Raw genomic sequence first — 16,416 nt, 5'->3', positions numbered from 1 at the left:
GAACATCATATATGCTTGCTTCTATGATAGATATAGGTAGATATGTCTGGTTATAAACTCATTGAGAAGAATGTTGTTTTATAATTGTTTCTATTGAATCTCTTGGGTTGTTAAGATTTTTACTAATAATAGCAAAATTGGGTGTTACAAAACAAACAGGTTGAAATTCATAAATAACCTTTACTGCAAAAATGCTAGAACAGTAAAGAAAATATTTGATTACGGGGAAAATGCTGCAACTCTATTTCAAAAACTGCATTAGGAAGAAATTAGTAAAACATTATATTCAAATTTGTCCATGCATCGCACGGGTTAGCGACTAATATTTACTATGCTTCAATATCAATAGGAAACTGATACCAAATAAATAGAATAATCAGATTTTAACATTTAAGAAATATCAAACCTTTTTTTTTTCATAGGTAATAAGAGAATATTATTGATAAATGAAATAGAAAATGATGATTCTTGTATAAACTTGATTCTTGAAATATATAAAGCTTTTTGAAAATGATGATTATGTCTTGCTTCCAGTTCAACATGCTTAAACCATTTCTTTAGCTTTAACCTCTTGCACAAGAATATCCACACTGACCACTCCATATGCAATTTAGTTGTTAGATAAGGCCTAAAGCAAGATAAAGCAACAATTGTCTTTTATCATCTCTAGGATTATTTTTGTAGCCAGTTTTTCACATCCATTTTTGAGAGGTAGGATCCAGTAATTGTACGTGTTTGAAGACTGAACAGTGAAGAATTTTAGATTACAAAAATGTTGGCTTCGTGAGGAAAGCTGCAGGATATCAATGATTGCCTTTCTAAGTACTCAAATATGACATAGCCTCTGTTTTCCCCCTTAGCTTTCTCTGTCCCTCTATTATGTACTGCAACCTACTTGATTTTTTTTCTCATTGCAAATTTGTCTGTCTCAAATACTTGAACCCCTTGGAGCTATTTTTGAAAGGTTGAGACCTGTCTCAATCATAGACACGGACCACTTTGCCAGTATTGCACAGAAAAAGGCACTGGAAGAAAATGAGGCAGCATCAAAGCATAGAGAAGCTGATTAAGTGAATCGAAAACCCCTGGAGCAAACCATTGATTACACAACTGGTGAAGAGAATCAAAGTTTGGCTCTACCACATAATTGTAAAGGTGGCTTCTTTGCTGATCATTTTGAAAATCTAGCAAACTTCTGAGCACACTATGATGGTACTGGGGCTGAGATTTGGCAACAGACAGGGTGGTTTAGATGCATTTTTGTAGCTGCAGGCACAGGATGGACAGTGGCTGGTCTTTCCAGGTTTCTCCAGGTCAATTTATTTTCCCTCCATTAATTTAAACATTCATATTAGATTAGTCAATGAATCCCTTAGCATATGACCGTATGTGTTCAACAGGAAATAATCCAAACATTAAGTGCTTCTTGATAGATCCTCTCGGTTCTAGTTTAATCAAAAAGGTTACAAGGGGGGGGGGGGGGTTGACGACTAGAGACGATGCTGAAGGACGACGATTGAAGAATCCATTTGACACAATAACAGAAGGTCTTGGAAAATATAGGTTAGCATAGAATTTCATGATGGAAAAACTTGATGGGACTTTCAGAGGCACAGATTTGAAAGGTGTTGAAATGTCTTGGTTAGAGCATGCCTTTGTTTTTTTAAAGTGATATATTTTTCTGATAGGATGAGAATAAAACCAATGGGAAAAAGATTCTGTCAATTCTACCAGTTTGTTGTTTTGTTGATTCTACTGCGGATTTCTTCCCTTTTTGGTCCACCATTAATATTTGTCAGATGATGAAACATAAAAAATAAAAATCCATTCTTTCACCCATTTTCCTTTGCTGGAACATAAATACTTTGTGTTTTAATGCTATGCTTCTTGAACTTTTATCAGGTTTCTTTTGAAGAATGATGGGCTCTTTCTTGGAAGTTCATCGGCCATGAATTGTGTCAGAGCCGTCAGACGATTGATGACACAATCCATAGGCCCAGGTCACACTACTGTGAGTCGTGACTATAATTTGTGACTACTGTGAATCGTGACTATAATTTGTGATGGTGGGATGAGTCATTTGAGTAAGTTTTACAGTGCTTAATATCTGTTTCAGCATGGATTGACACCCAAGGCTACTGGATTAGAGCCTCTTGGACATCAGATGAGTTAATGTGATCTAGAGCTTTGACTTAGATGTTTATTGTTACTTCCATCCAAAGTTTGAGCAGGCCTATGCGACTATATCTCTCCAAGAAAATTCTGTATTTAATTCTAATTCGTATTGGTGTTTATCCATCTGAATTCTTGTAGTTAAAAAGACACTGGAGCAGCAACACTTGAGCAGGATAAGACACATCTATGTTAGGATATTGTCAATTTTCTGTTTCATTCTATTCGGGACATCAATATGTATTTTCTTTAAGAGGTGTACAATATATAATTCATTCAGAGTTGTGTACAAGGATGATTGAAATAATTTTTTCAAGAGAAGTTGAATGAATTAATGCCAATGTATCAGTTATTATTGTCTATGGTAATGTCATGAGGAAATAAGTTTGCCAGACAAATTTGAGTGGTTAGTTCATTTTATTGTGAATAAAACTCTTAGAGCATCATTGTAGAAGGATATTAACAATGAATACTTATTTTCCTTGGCTTTGCCTTCTAATCTCTAATCTCTTCCTTTTAATCTCTTAAATTTTGAGTCATTGTGAACTAGGAAGACTTGAAATCAACCTGTTGGCATGCCTGAAACATTTGGATATGCGATAATGTGAATATGTTTATTATTAACTGGTCCCACTCTCCTATTATTCATCAAATGCAAATCATCTTTAATGGACAAGACAAAGGACACAATGCTTTTGCATGGCTAAATGAACATACCAACCAAAATTTACGTTGTTATTAAGCAATTGGCGAAAGCAAGTTGAATTTTTCAACATTGAGAATATTGTTATAATCACACACATATAATAATTCAAAAATAAAACTCGTTAGTGTGGTTCTTAATGTCCACCCTTGATTCTCCATCATCCAATGGCCTAGTGTCCACAACAACTAAACTCTGTGTGTGTGTGTGTGTGTTCATGCTATTGTTTGTGACTGTCCTCTGTGATAGTGGTATGAGACATCTGTGTATGTATTGCAATGCCAAATATCTGTCTCAGCTAGCGTAGATTGATACCCAAGGTTGGATTAGAGTTTTTGGGCATCAAATGAGTTTGTGTGATCTAGAGTCTTGGCTTGGCTGTTTCTCGCCACTTCTATCCAATGTTCAAGCAGCCCTATGCAACTATATTTCTCCAGCAAAGTTTCCTTAGAAGGTGCCTTCTAAATTTAAGAGGATAGCAATGAACTAGAGCAGAAACACTAGAGAAGGACTAAGCACATCTCTGTTTGTTAGGATAATGATATTTTGATTTCATATTTTTCAGGACAACAATATTTATCTCATTCAAAAGGGAAGGTGTTGACTACAATTATTTTGGTTAGATGATCAATTGTGGGGCAATAAGTTATTTAATGAATTTTTGACCCAAATTCACATGAATGATTAAAATTTAAGACTATTTTGTAAAGAGAACAAGGCTTGCCAATCTAAATTGAAAAATCAACTTCAGTATAAATACATTTTACATTGAAATTGTGTTTTTGGAAACTTTGATTTAATAGTAAAATTTGAATTTTCAATGCTTAAATAAGAGGCTATTCTAGTTGGAAAGGTACTTTGATGAACAAAATTAGAAATAATCAACCACGGAACGAGTCCCTCAATCTGCCCCAAATCTTTGGTAACATCTATCATTGTTAGCGTTTTCTCTATATCTTCCTTAGTACATGTCAAGGCAAGGAACAATACAACTTGATTTGGACTTGGCAATGGTGTTTTAGATGAGATCCTAATGTGGATTAGTATGATTGACTGAGGAGGGTGGTAGTTTTTGAATGCTTCGATGAGTTTGGTTTCCAAAGCTGCATAAAGTTGTGGTCATTTTGGGTTGTGAATTTCAGTACATGGATCAAATTTTGCTCTGCTACCGTATTTGATGCAGTACAAGATTCGTAAACTTGTCTAGGGATTTATAAAGAAAGACCATAACAAACATAGGGCTTCACCACTTAAGGCTGCTTGAAATCACCACCAAGTTAGAGAAAAATTTCAATTCAATATTATCTATTATCAAATTCACCATGCCAAAATGATTTGCCTTTTTTTCTTTTTTGGAGCCTTTGAAGTAGGACCTCCAAAGCAAGAATCAAGAAGGAAAGAAACAAAACAGTCAATTACACATAATTCAGAAATAAAATCAGAATTCAAACCAAATCAAATAAAACCTATTATCAATCCTCCATCATCAAGGGGCCTAGTGTTTGCACCAACAACACTTGCTTTTTTGGCAAACTGTATTGGTGCTATTGTGACTACCCTTTGTGATTGTGGGACAAGGCATCTGGATATGTTTTTCAATGCCAAATATCTGTCTTAGCATAGATTGATACCTAAGGCAATTGGATTAGAGTTTTTGCACATCAAATGAGTTAGTGTGGGTGTGTGACCCAGAGTTTTGTCTTTGATGTTTCTCTCCACTATGGTACTAAGTTTAAACAGCCCTATGCAACTATATTTCTCCAGCAGAGTTCCATCAGAAGGTGCCTTTTGAATTTAAGAGGATAAAAATGAACTGGAGCAGTAAAAGTAGAGAAGGATTAAGCACATCTCTGTTTGTTAGGATAATGACATTTTTGTTTCATACTTTTTAGGACAACAATATTTATCTCATTCAAAGGGAAGGTGTTAACTGAAATTATACCAATTAGAAGATCAATTGTGGAGCAATAAGTTATTTAATGAATTTTCGACCCAAATTCACATGAATGATTAAAATTTTAGACTATTTTGCAAAAAGAAAAAGGTTTGCCAAACTAAATTGAGAAATCATATATATTCTGGAAATAGAAAATTTACAAACCAACTAAACAATACAAAAGTCTTTTTTTTCCCTCACCAAACCACTATACATAGCCAGTTACTAAGACCATGAACTGCTTAGTTTGCATTCCTTTTATTCAAACAAAAGAACAGTTATCAAACTCCTTTGCCAATAACAACCTATCCTCCAGTTCTTATAGCATCAATACATACCTTAAGGGTCTGCCATAATGATAACTTCCCATGACAGGTTAAAACTGCCATACAAGCTCTGTCATCATTCAGTTGCATCACAATTAAACTTCAAGAGGCCTTTCAGAGGCTATGTTCACTGCTTGGATTTCATCACTAGAAGCATTCCTTTTCAATGATGCAGAAGCATGCTCGTCAAAACTCTCATGAAGCTTTAAATTCTGCAAATTTACCACAAGCACTTCTCCTGTTTGTGCGAACCTGTGTGATTGAGAAATACCATTAGCTGATCTCATAGAGAATTCTCCTTTATTACTTAAGATGCATACCAGTTTTTTAGGCCTGCTTCTTAGTAGCAATGGGGATTTCATAATGTCATTAAATGGCTCTCCATCAAATTAGCTTTTTTTTTTTTTTAACTTTTCTAAATTCCATCCATGGCCATTAGTTTGAAAATCAAGTAAATTTTGTTTGTTGTCATGCCTAAAACAATTGGATATGCAATAATGTGAATCTGTTTATCTATAACATATGATTGGATGAAATCAAGTGAGTAAATAATTAGTGATGGAACGAACCTCTCAATCCGCCTGAGTTGTTTGGTGACATCCACCATGGTTGGCCTTCTTTGTGGATCTTCCTCTGTACATGTTAAGGCATGATTAGATATATAAGTTGATAGTATTGGTAACATGCAGTGCAACATACATCATCAAGTCTATTTCATAAGAAAAGTATCGCAGCTACAAGTTTAATAACCAGTATGTATGTATTTTTTTATAAGTAGGAAAAACTGTATTAAGAGAAGACTGCTTCATTAAAGAAATGAAGTAGAAATAAATATGCATGTATTATTATAAAAATTAGTAACAGAGTTCTATATTTAAGTTGCACTTATATATTTAGTAATCACTGAGTTTTATTCTTTCTGAGAGGGCATCAATTTTTTCCACTTCAATGGCTGTTATTCTACAATTGGCTCAACATCTTGTCAACTGTAACTTAGAACTACATTCACGAATTAGCCAATGAGCCTAGCACAAATGGCATCTCTTCCTCCCACAAAATAGATGAAGTACTAGTAAGGCTGAACAGTGCCCAATATAATAAAATAATTCTTATACAAACAAATAGTAAGACATCTTTAAAAGATCACTCTTTTTGATTGGTCCAAAGCTTGGGGTCTAACACAATGTTCTTCCGTTTTTGAGTTCCTAGCTTCTCTTAGATCTTTCACATGATATTCTTGTACTTTGTCGATCCTTTGCGTTTCAACATTGTGAACATAAATTGTTTATTTAATATTAATAGAACAGCTCTGCTACCTATCAAAAAATAATCTTCGACGGATTACCAATTAATAAGAACAGAATCAGGATCATCAAGGAAATTTGATGAGTGAAATGAAAAACATCCAACCAATTGAATCTACCAAAAAGAGACTGCATTTTTTTTGTATCCAAAACCCAACTTATTAATAACATCAACTTGAGGACCAATTTCTGAAGTTGGCTTAAAAAAAAGAAAAAAGAAAAAAAAAAAGGCATTTCTGAAGTAGGCTTGAACAGCCATAATAGTCCCAAATATGTTAAGACCCTGTCTACCCTGCCTACTTAATATTGGTGCTGCTGGTAGTTGTTATACAGAAGCCTTCAGTAGAAGCCTTGAGGGATGCAGCAGCAGGGTATGCATTGACAAGAGTTATGTGGCTTATCAAGATACGCAGTGAACTATGTAATTAGCAACTAAGCAGCTATCTCACTCAGTATAGTAACAGTGAAGAGCTCAACTAATCAGTTAGGGTAGTCTATCAAGCAGCTGGAAGCAGCAGACAGTAGTGTCTAGAGACTGCAGAAGTAAAGCTTAGGCAGTAACAGCAAGCATGCCAGTGCAGCACTAGTTATGTTAGTTGGTAGTTAGTCTTGTGGCCTTGATACACTAGCCTATTGGTTGTAACTCTCTTGTATAGTTGCCTAAGTAATGTTAGTTAGAACCCGTGTGCTCAATAGCATTTACCATGTGATCAATTAGGCTAGCTGTTAGTAGATTAGTTATCTAGTTAGGGAATTCCTGAGCTTGTACATATGAAGGCAAGCCTAAATAGCTGCCAGCCACTGCTGTAAGGATCAGAACAGTAGAGTACAAGCAAGTTCCCTCTAGACGTAGGTTCTTATCAAAATAATAAGCACATTTTAGTTTGTAATAAATTGTTGTTGGGCACATTAGTCCGTACTAAAGTTTAACCTAAAATAGTTTATTCATTAAGTTTCCTAAATGAAGCCAGCCATCAGAGCACAATAACTGCTGCTATAACCCTGCCACTACCAACATCAACACTACCCATCCCCCTGCCATACATGGCATACCATCTGAACTTCTCTTCACTTCTATACCATCACTCCTTACTGCAAGCAGCTCCATGTAACCTGCAGATAGGTGAGAAGTCACAAGAACCATGTCTGAATCAACAAACAAGGTACCAAAATCCAATCCCTTAATGCTTCTACGAAACATGATTTAGCCCACAATAATAATCCATAAGCAAGTTCAAATTCATGATGCCTATCATATACAAATTCATATCAACCACCACCAGACAATGCTCCATGTGCCATGGTACCATCACTGCTCCACAGAATGTACATCCTAACCATTATAAGAATAGTTGATACACCATCAATCCATAGAGATATGACAAGACTACACTCACTGCCTCCACTACTAGCATTGCTAATGAGCACAAGCACCAAGTCATGTATGCCCATCCACAACCACATACAGCAACCTACCACTTATGAAATTATTCACCTCTCTCTATAAAATGTTGCAAATAAGACTTTGGAAAAGTTCTACAAAATTCTAAAAGGCATACAAAACTATAAACAAATCCTGGGAGATTCCAAGTGCGAACAAAAGAAGTAAAGTCAAAGAGCCAATGGTACATCACTATCACACAATAAATCCCCAGAAATCAACAAGAGTATCTAAATCTTTAACACTTTTATTTTTCTTTTTATTGGTAAGTTACACATGTACCCAATGTTTTTGAACCCACGAAACCTTAAACACATGTACTTGATTTAGTTCCTCACTTGACAAATAACATAGCCAAATGTGTAAAAAATATATTAAAGCTAAAGTCTTTAATTATAACCCATTTTGCACTCTGAGTTAGATCATCAAAAACCCCACCACACCCATCATCACCCACGTCCCTAAAACCATAGCCATTCAAATAAAAAGAAAATGTGGGTTCCAATTGACTCGATTGGTAAAGTCTCTTGTTATCGAATAGGGGACTGGAATCGAATCCTCTCTTCACCAAAAAGGCATCCATTGATGTCTTGGTTTGATGATAAAAGGCAACTACCATAGAGCCAATGACATAAAATTAAGGGTGAGTTTGCCATGATTTAAAGCAATAACCATAGAGTGAACCACATAGGATTAAATGCTCCAAAAAAATAGCCTGAACTACTACTGCTATGGGTGAAACCCACAGAATTTTCATGGCCCACCAAACTTTTAATTTACCTTCCCAATGACAGGTTAAAACTGCCATACAAGCTTTGTCATCATTCAGTTGCATCACAATTAAACTTCAAGAGGCCTTTCAGAGGCTTCGTTCACTGCTTGGATTTCATCACTAGAAGCGTTCCTTTTCAATGATGCAGAACCATGCTCTTCAACACTCTCAAGAAGCTTTAAATTCTGCAAATTTCCCCCAAGCTCTTCACCCGTTTGTGTGAACCTGTGTGATTGCAAAATACCATTAGCTGATCTCATTTAGAATTCTCCTTTATTACTTAAGATGCATACCAGTTTATTAGGCCTGCTTCTTAGTAGCAATGGGGATTTAATAATGTCATTAAATGGCTCTCCATCAAATTAGCTTTTTTAACTTTTCTAAATTCCATCCATGGCCATTTGTTTGAAAATCAAGTGAGTAAATTTTGTTTGTTGTCATGCCTAAAACAATTGGATATGCAATAATGTGAATCTGTTTATCTATAACATATGATTGGATGAAATCAAGTGAGTAAATAATTACTGACGGAACGAACCTCTCAATCCGTCTGAGTTGTTTGGTGACATCAACCATAGTTGGCCTTGTTTGTGGATCTTCCTCTGTACATGTCAAGGCAAGGTCCACCACAGCTTGTAATTGATGCTCTAAACTAGCACATCCATCCCCATCTTCAGCCAAGATTGCAGGGTCCACAATCTCGTTTATGCAACTACCTTGAGCACTGTTATGTATGTATGCTACTAAACTAGAATCTTTACCAATTGTCAATCGGGATATTTTATAAGAATCCTCTCCAGTTAAAAGTTCTAGAAGAAACCGACCAAAATCATATACATCAGCTTTCTCAGTTACCTTGCCTGTTGCTATAAACTCGGGGGCGCAGAAACCTAGATATCGAATGCCATCAAAACCTTCCACGTCAGCTTCACCTTCGGGAATTGATACAGAATAATAAAAGCTGGACAATTTGGGAACATCATTTTCATCTAATAAGATACTGTGCATTCGTATACCCATGTGGATGACAGGTCTAGGGAAGGCAGTATGGAGATAAGAAAGAGCATGAGCAATCTGCCTTGCAATCTTTAACCTTCTCTCCCACTCCATCGGCTGATGTTGTAGTTCAGTAACACGGGAGACATAAATTCGATCAGAAAGGAAACCATTGGCGGCAAATTCAAACACCAAAATGGGGATTCGAGTGTGGAGACAACAACCTATGGGCTTTAATACATTGCTGTGACCACTCATTTGTGCAGAAATCACTAAAGCATTGATGGCTTTATCGGTCCAAAAACCTAAACGCTTAATGAGAACAATTCGTCCTTCAAGAGAACCCTTGTACCAATAAATTCCCAGATGTTGAGCAGGATAATTGTTGGTTGCTTGGCGGAGTTGTTGAGGGGAGAAGGTACGGATGGGAAAAGGCTTGGCATTGCGAACAAAAGAACACTTAATGAGAACAATTCCTCCTTCAAGAGAACCCTCGTACCAAATAGAGAACTCCAATACCAGCTTTTCAGAAGAAAAGTTGTTGGTTGCTTGGCGGAGCTGTTGAGGGGAGAAGGTACGGATGGGAATAGGCTTGGCATTGCAAGAGGCAATCAGCTTCTCAAGTAACAGGCTTCCATTCTCATAAAACGCTCTTTCCTCTCTTTGCTTTCTTTTATTAAAGAAATGATCGGTGAACCAACTCCAGCGCATAATATTAATAGCTTGAATGTGGAACGTCCTTCCTTGCTCTCTTTTGTTTCTGCTCTAAATCTAATACTACTACTCTGCTACTGCTAGCGAGGGATGGAACGTCCTTCCTCTATTTGCATTTTTTTTTTTTTTTTTTGGGAATTTCAAAAGGAAAGTGCAGCTTTTGCTTTTCACATTAGCCTTTCAATGCCAAACATAGCGATTGTTGACTTGGGACACCGGCTTCTATGATATTTCAGATTTGCCTTTTTTTTTTCTTTTTTTTTTTTGGGTTGAAAATACCTTTTTTGCCTCTATTTTGGTCATGTTTTAAATTTGGTTCTCAATTTTTTTAATAATTTTATTATGGTTCTTATATTTTTTAAACTTACCAATATTTTGATCCTGACAGCATGTCACTTTGTCGACTTGGGAGACCGCCACCGGCTTCTATGAGATTTCAGATTTGCCTTTTTTTTTTTTTTTTTTTGGGTTGAAAATACCTTTTTTGACTCTATTTTGGTCATGTTTTAAATTTGGTTCTCAATTTTTTTAATAATTTTATTATGGTTCTTATATTTTTTAAACTTACCAATATTTTGATCCTGACAGCATTTCACTTTAAAAAAAAAGTAATTTAAACTAGTAGTAATTCATTTATTATTTAGGCATTTTTTGTAAGTGAGATGATAATAAAGACCAAAATGACAAGAAGTTTAAAAAATATATAGACCAAAATGAAGTCATAAAAACTTAAAAGAATAAATTTTAAATACGATCAAAATATCGAAATCGAAAAGGTATTGTCCTCAAAAAATTTGTTTGTTTGTTTGCTTTTTTTTTTTTTTTTTTTTGGTCTCAAATCCCATATATATATATATATATATATATAAACATTTGTTGAATTAATACATTGCAAATCTCTTTATTGAATTACACACTCTGTTTATTTTTAATATGAACGCCAAAATTTAAAGTTTTTAACATGAAAGCCAAACTTTGAGTTAATTGACTATCATTTATTATAGATCATAACCTCTGTCGAGTGAATAATTTAAAAGTGCAAAATATCTCAAAATAGAGAAAATCCAAACTATCATTTTATATAATAAATAATTATTCATCTCTTATTAACTTTATATTTTACAAACTTGAAAAATAAATAGGCCTGTTTGGTAGTAAATATATTCTTTCATTTTTATGTAGTGATTTTAAAAAATACAATGAAGGGTTTTATGATAGATTTTGTTAATTTTATGAAATACATTTATATAAAATAAAACTCATAAAATGCATAAGTAAATATATTCTTTCATTAATATGTTTATCATAATTAAGGGAAATCCTAATGGGTACTTCACTTGAGCATATGTGAAAAATGCATATACATACCACAAATGGTAAAGGAGAAAGAAAAAGTTGCTAATCCCTTTTAATATGGTTAATTGTTTTGCCTCAATCAGTCGCCCAAACAACATACTGCTTATTCATACCACAACCACAAATGACAATGCAGTATTAGCCATTTGTAATTGCAAAACTAAAAGTACAAATTTCTTTAATAGCTCTACCTTCGTTTCTTTTGGCTAATATGTTTTTACTGAATCAAAATCAAACTACAAAAATCATATAAAAATCACCAAATTAGAGTTTAAAATTATAATTAAATTTTTAAAAGAAATCTAGGCACAATTGCACAAAAATTCCATGTAACTAAGTCACACTTAGGAATATTGGACCATTTTTTCTTTTTATAAATAGGGGGGGGGGGGGGGTCCATGGGATGAGGGGGCTAACAATTTTCTCTCCAAAACTTTTATTGTAGGAATATAAAAGTTTTTCATTGTAAACTTTTCACGATTAAAGAACATGACTTGCCAACTAATCAAACTAGAGTTTTTAGTACCTATAGCAATTTCACAACATCAAGAACAAACCCCAATGTATACATTGTCAAATTCCATAGTCTCCTGTTACATCAAATGAGTGTTTAATTTTTCTTGCAAAGTATTGAATAGTAAAGCTTCTGGACCATAGTCTCAATTACAACTCTCAATCATGTTGGACTTGGATGACACCTATCAACAACATATCATTATGAGATACAAAAAAAATTTGGAGTGTACACAACGTTTAGTGTGAATGGGAAGAAATTTCATCTTATTCCAATTGGTTAGGTTAGTAAAGACCTATTCCAATTTACTGATCTTGGAATTTTGTATACAAGTAATAATCAAGGAAACTTCCGCCTAAAATAAGTCGGACTTTTGGTAAGAGAGAAAATTGATGTCTAGACAAATCAAGCTAATTAAGGCCAACCAAAATGGACCATATTCTTAATTTCTTATCTCTATTTGTTCCATGTACAAGACTTACAATCAATGCTTGGCGTATAAAAGTTGAACATCTTATCTAAAGTCCATCCTCTGAAAGCTTGAGAAAAAAATTCATTTAAACTAACACAATATATAAATTATAAAGGAATCAAAGAAAAAATGTCAAAAATAATGAAAATTTAATCTATGCTTATATTCTTATAAGGATGAACACAATAGCAATATCCTTAAAAAATAATAATAATAAAAAAAATCTGTGCTTATTTTGTATGTATGATAAAGTCCTATCATAAAGTTTTTTGAGACTCATGTTGATTAGTGATTAGGAGTTATAAAGGAATAATCATCAATATATATATATAAGCAAAGATCTCATGCGGGAGTGCATGAGGTTTTGCCAAGTGAGCTCTAATTTTGCATTTAGCATTTTTTTACTGTTACCCAAAAGTTTACATTAACTTATTTTACTGTTATCTCATTAGTCTCTCAATAATTGCTTAAGATTACATCACACATTTCTCTCTTTTTCATGTCTTTTAGCATACCCACCATTTTAATATTTTTTAAAAAAAGAAAAAAAATAATAATTAAGGACTAATAGTAATTACTAACCAGATAAGGCCTTGGAGGGAGATAGGGAGTCACAAAAATATTGTGGATTGTTAAATAAAATGCATTATTTCACTACAAAATCAAAATGCATTGTTTCACTATAAAAGACTTGACACTGACAAAACATTTGAAAGAGAGAAAAAGAGAAATCTAAGGGGTTGTTGCCTCCATCATATTGACCTCCCACCACCATCAAAACGCCGAAACCCCTACGGGTTTTTTTTTTCTTTTTTAAATTAGAGGATTAAATATGATTTAGGTTTGGGTAGTTTGGTTGGATAATTTTTGTTTTGGGTATATAAGTAGAAAGAATATTTGGTGCACAATGTAAAGCCATATTCTACCATGATTTTAAACCATCTATAAGACACGTGCATACACACTTGCCCACACCATGTTTTAATGTCGCACTATCAATGAGTGGAAGACAATAAGAGAGGTTTTTTTTTTTTTTTTTTTTTTTTTTTTTTTTTAGAATACTAAGTATTTTTAACACATACACACACACATGGGGAGAGGGGAGAAGGTTTTTTTAAAGAAACTGACAGTGATGTATATCCAAAAGGGCCTAACTCTTGGATACACAGCACAGGCTTTAAACCTCTTTTACTCACACTCATTTTCCAATGTGAGATTAACCCACTATTTTTTCTTTTGAGAATACTAAATATTTTTAACACACACACACACACACGAGGAGAGGAGAGAAGGTTTTTTTAAAGAAACTTACAGTGGTGTATATCCAAAATGGCATACTTTTATTTCATAGTATTTAATATGTGAACACAACACAAATTATTTGATTTTCATGGTCATGTTACTCTTTTGCATTTTTTTTTGGTTTTATAATTTTTTTTAAAAAAATAATAATCTTACCTTGAGAAGGCTTTAAATATGTAGTGAAACAACAATTATAAATTGCACACATACATAACCATTATAATTATTTAGTTCAAGAAATGAGTAAAAAATTTTTTTTTGGAGGAATATTGTAGAATAAAAGTTGTTACAAAATGTCTCTCTCAAAGACCTCATGCGAGAGTGCATGAGGTCCTGCCAAGTGGCACTCAAATTTTGCATTTAGCCTTTTTTTACCTCTTTCATTAAGCTTTTTTTTTTTTTTTTTAATTGTTACCCAAAAGTTCACATTATCTTATTTTACTGTTATCTCATTAATATCTCATTAATTGTCTAAGCTTACACCACACATTTCACTATTCTTCATGTCTTTTAGCATATCCACTGTTTTAATATTTATTTAAAAAAAGAAAAAGAAAGAGTAAGGACTAATAGTAATAACTAACAAGATAAGACTCTAGAGAGAGACAGGGAGACACAAAAATTTTGTAGATTGTTAAATAAAAGGCACCATTTCACTATATATTACCAAAATAAAAGACCTGAAATTAACAAAACATTTGAAAGAGAGAAAAGGAGGAATCTGAGGGGTCACCACCTTCGTTATATTAGCCTCCCACCACCATCAAGACACCAAAACCCCTACAGGTAATCATTTTTTCTTTTTAAATTAGGGGCTTAAATATGATTTAGGTTTAGGTAATTTTGTTAGTTAGTTTTTGTTTTTGGTATATAAGTAGAGAGAATATTTGGTGCGCAATATAAAGTCATATTCTACCATGGTTTAATTTTAAATCATCTATAAGACACATGCATATACACTTGCCCACACTATGTCTTAACGTTGCACTATCGATGAGTGGAAGACAATCAGAGAGTTGAGTATACTTTTATTTCATAGTATGAAATATATGAACACAGCACAAATTAGTTGATTTTCATGGTCCCGTTACTATTTTGCATTTATTTTTGGTTTCATGATTTAAAATAATAATAATAATCTCACCTTAAGAAGGCTACAAATTTGCAGTGAAGCTATTAAACCAATTTTTAATATCTCATAATATATTGGGTCATTCTACCGTACCCCTGTATTTTTAGGAGGGAACGGTACCCTCTTTAGCCATAGATTTTGCACATTTGTATCCTGACTGTTTATTTATTTTTAATGAAAAACCAGTTACCGGTTAAGTAGGTAATATATAAAAGCAAGAATACACAGACAAACAAACTAATGTTCTCTCTCTCGTGTCTTCTCTCTCAAACTGAAAACCTAGTGGGTGATCCTTCTTTTACTTAAAAATACTAAACGATGCATCTTTGCAATGCTTGGCTTCACCACCAATGGCCCAAGAGAGAGAAGGACTCATTCTCTCGGGTCGTGTGCTTCGTCAATAACTCATTCAAACCTAATGACCTAGATTTTGTCTACTCCACTCTCAAATGGATATCTATCATCGACCTGTGAGATTTCTTCAATTCTCTTTACTCTTAATATTTTTTTTAGTCTTATCAATTTGTATTCGATATTGGGTCTCTCTTTTCTTTTTCTTTTTTTTTTCTTTCTCATTTTGACTCTAAATTTTTGGGTTTTTTTAGCTTTTTCAATATCATTTCAATTCTGGGTATGTTTTTTTTTTTCCTTATCTTAATTCAAGTTGAAAATTTGTTTTGTTTTGTTTTTGTCTCTAGAATTTGGTTATGCCTTTTGTTTGCACGAGTAAATAGCAATAATTTGTTGGCTCTGAATTGTGGATTATTAGATGCCCATTTGATCGATGATTGAGTTAAGAAATGAATCACTGACGGTGAATATTGGGGTTTAAGGTAAAGTGAGACTACATAAAGAGCCGTTCTTCACTTATGGTTTGGCCCTTTTCCTTTTTGTTTCATTTTTCATACAGAAAGCTAGTTTTGCTTATATTTCATCCTACCTAACCATGTGGTTTGTTTGGGGTATTTGGATGACATTTATCTATGGAACTATGCTAATTTCACCAGGAAAAAATGTGTTTTTTTTTTTTTTTTTTTAAGTTAAATTAATTAAGCAATAGTGATAGAAGACCTTTAGGGGATGATTTGTGAAATGCAATAGATTATGAACTTGTTTATCTGTCTGATATTGAGAAATGGAGGAATTTCTAATTATCTACTGAAATGCTAGCTGTAAAGTATGCCTTAGCTTGAGTCAAGGAGCAGGGAAAGTTGCAAGGGAGTAGAGGGATGACTATTGAAGTTGTGAAAAATTTGTAGCCATTACCATTCATTTG

General features: G+C 33.7%; 1 protein-coding gene and 1 pseudogene across 5 annotated transcripts; one reads left to right on the top strand and one right to left on the bottom strand.

Annotated features, from left to right (window-relative positions):
* The first annotated feature begins 932 nt into the window (after positions 1–932).
* Positions 933–2,173, top strand: LOC126695757 (cysteine synthase 2-like; annotated as a pseudogene).
* Positions 2,174–4,920: 2,747 nt separating this feature from the next.
* On the bottom strand, positions 4,921–10,556 carry LOC126694356 (serine/threonine-protein kinase ZRK3-like). 5 transcript variants are annotated; one of them, XR_007645746.1, is made up of 4 exons: positions 9,193–10,547; positions 8,663–8,879; positions 5,707–5,764; positions 5,315–5,389 (listed from the first exon to the last, which is right to left on the bottom strand). XR_007645746.1 is itself a non-coding variant. In XM_050390590.1 (3 exons), the coding sequence occupies exons 1-2, from the start codon at positions 10,359–10,361 to the stop codon at positions 8,723–8,725; spliced, it is 1,326 nt and encodes a 441-aa protein (XP_050246547.1). In that variant the 5' UTR covers positions 10,362–10,547; the 3' UTR covers positions 4,921–5,186; positions 8,677–8,722. The 5 variants fall into 5 exon arrangements, 2 of the variants coding, with proteins under 2 accessions (XP_050246547.1, XP_050246548.1); XR_007645744.1 differs by having other exon boundaries at positions 5,707–5,770; positions 9,193–10,546; XR_007645745.1 differs by lacking the exons at positions 5,315–5,389; positions 5,707–5,764 and adding an exon at positions 4,921–5,173.
* Between the last annotated feature and the right edge of the window lie 5,860 nt (positions 10,557–16,416).

This window comes from Quercus robur, chromosome 8 (genome assembly GCF_932294415.1).
Source record: "Quercus robur chromosome 8, dhQueRobu3.1, whole genome shotgun sequence".
NCBI lineage: Eukaryota > Viridiplantae > Streptophyta > Magnoliopsida > Fagales > Fagaceae > Quercus > Quercus robur.
The sequence above is the reverse complement of the archived record's forward strand: the minus strand, read 5'-3'. Positions and strand labels throughout refer to the sequence as shown.

Excerpts from the sequence above, each read along its gene's own strand:
- LOC126694356 (XM_050390591.1), bottom strand. The coding sequence starts at position 10,361 with ATGCGCTGGAGTTGGTTCACCGATCATTTCTTTAATAAAAGAAAGCAA. Across the intron at positions 5,390-9,192 it reads CAACTCAGACGGATTGAGAG|GTTCGCACAAACAGGAGAAG; the intron begins GTTCGTTCCGTC and ends TCAATCACACAG.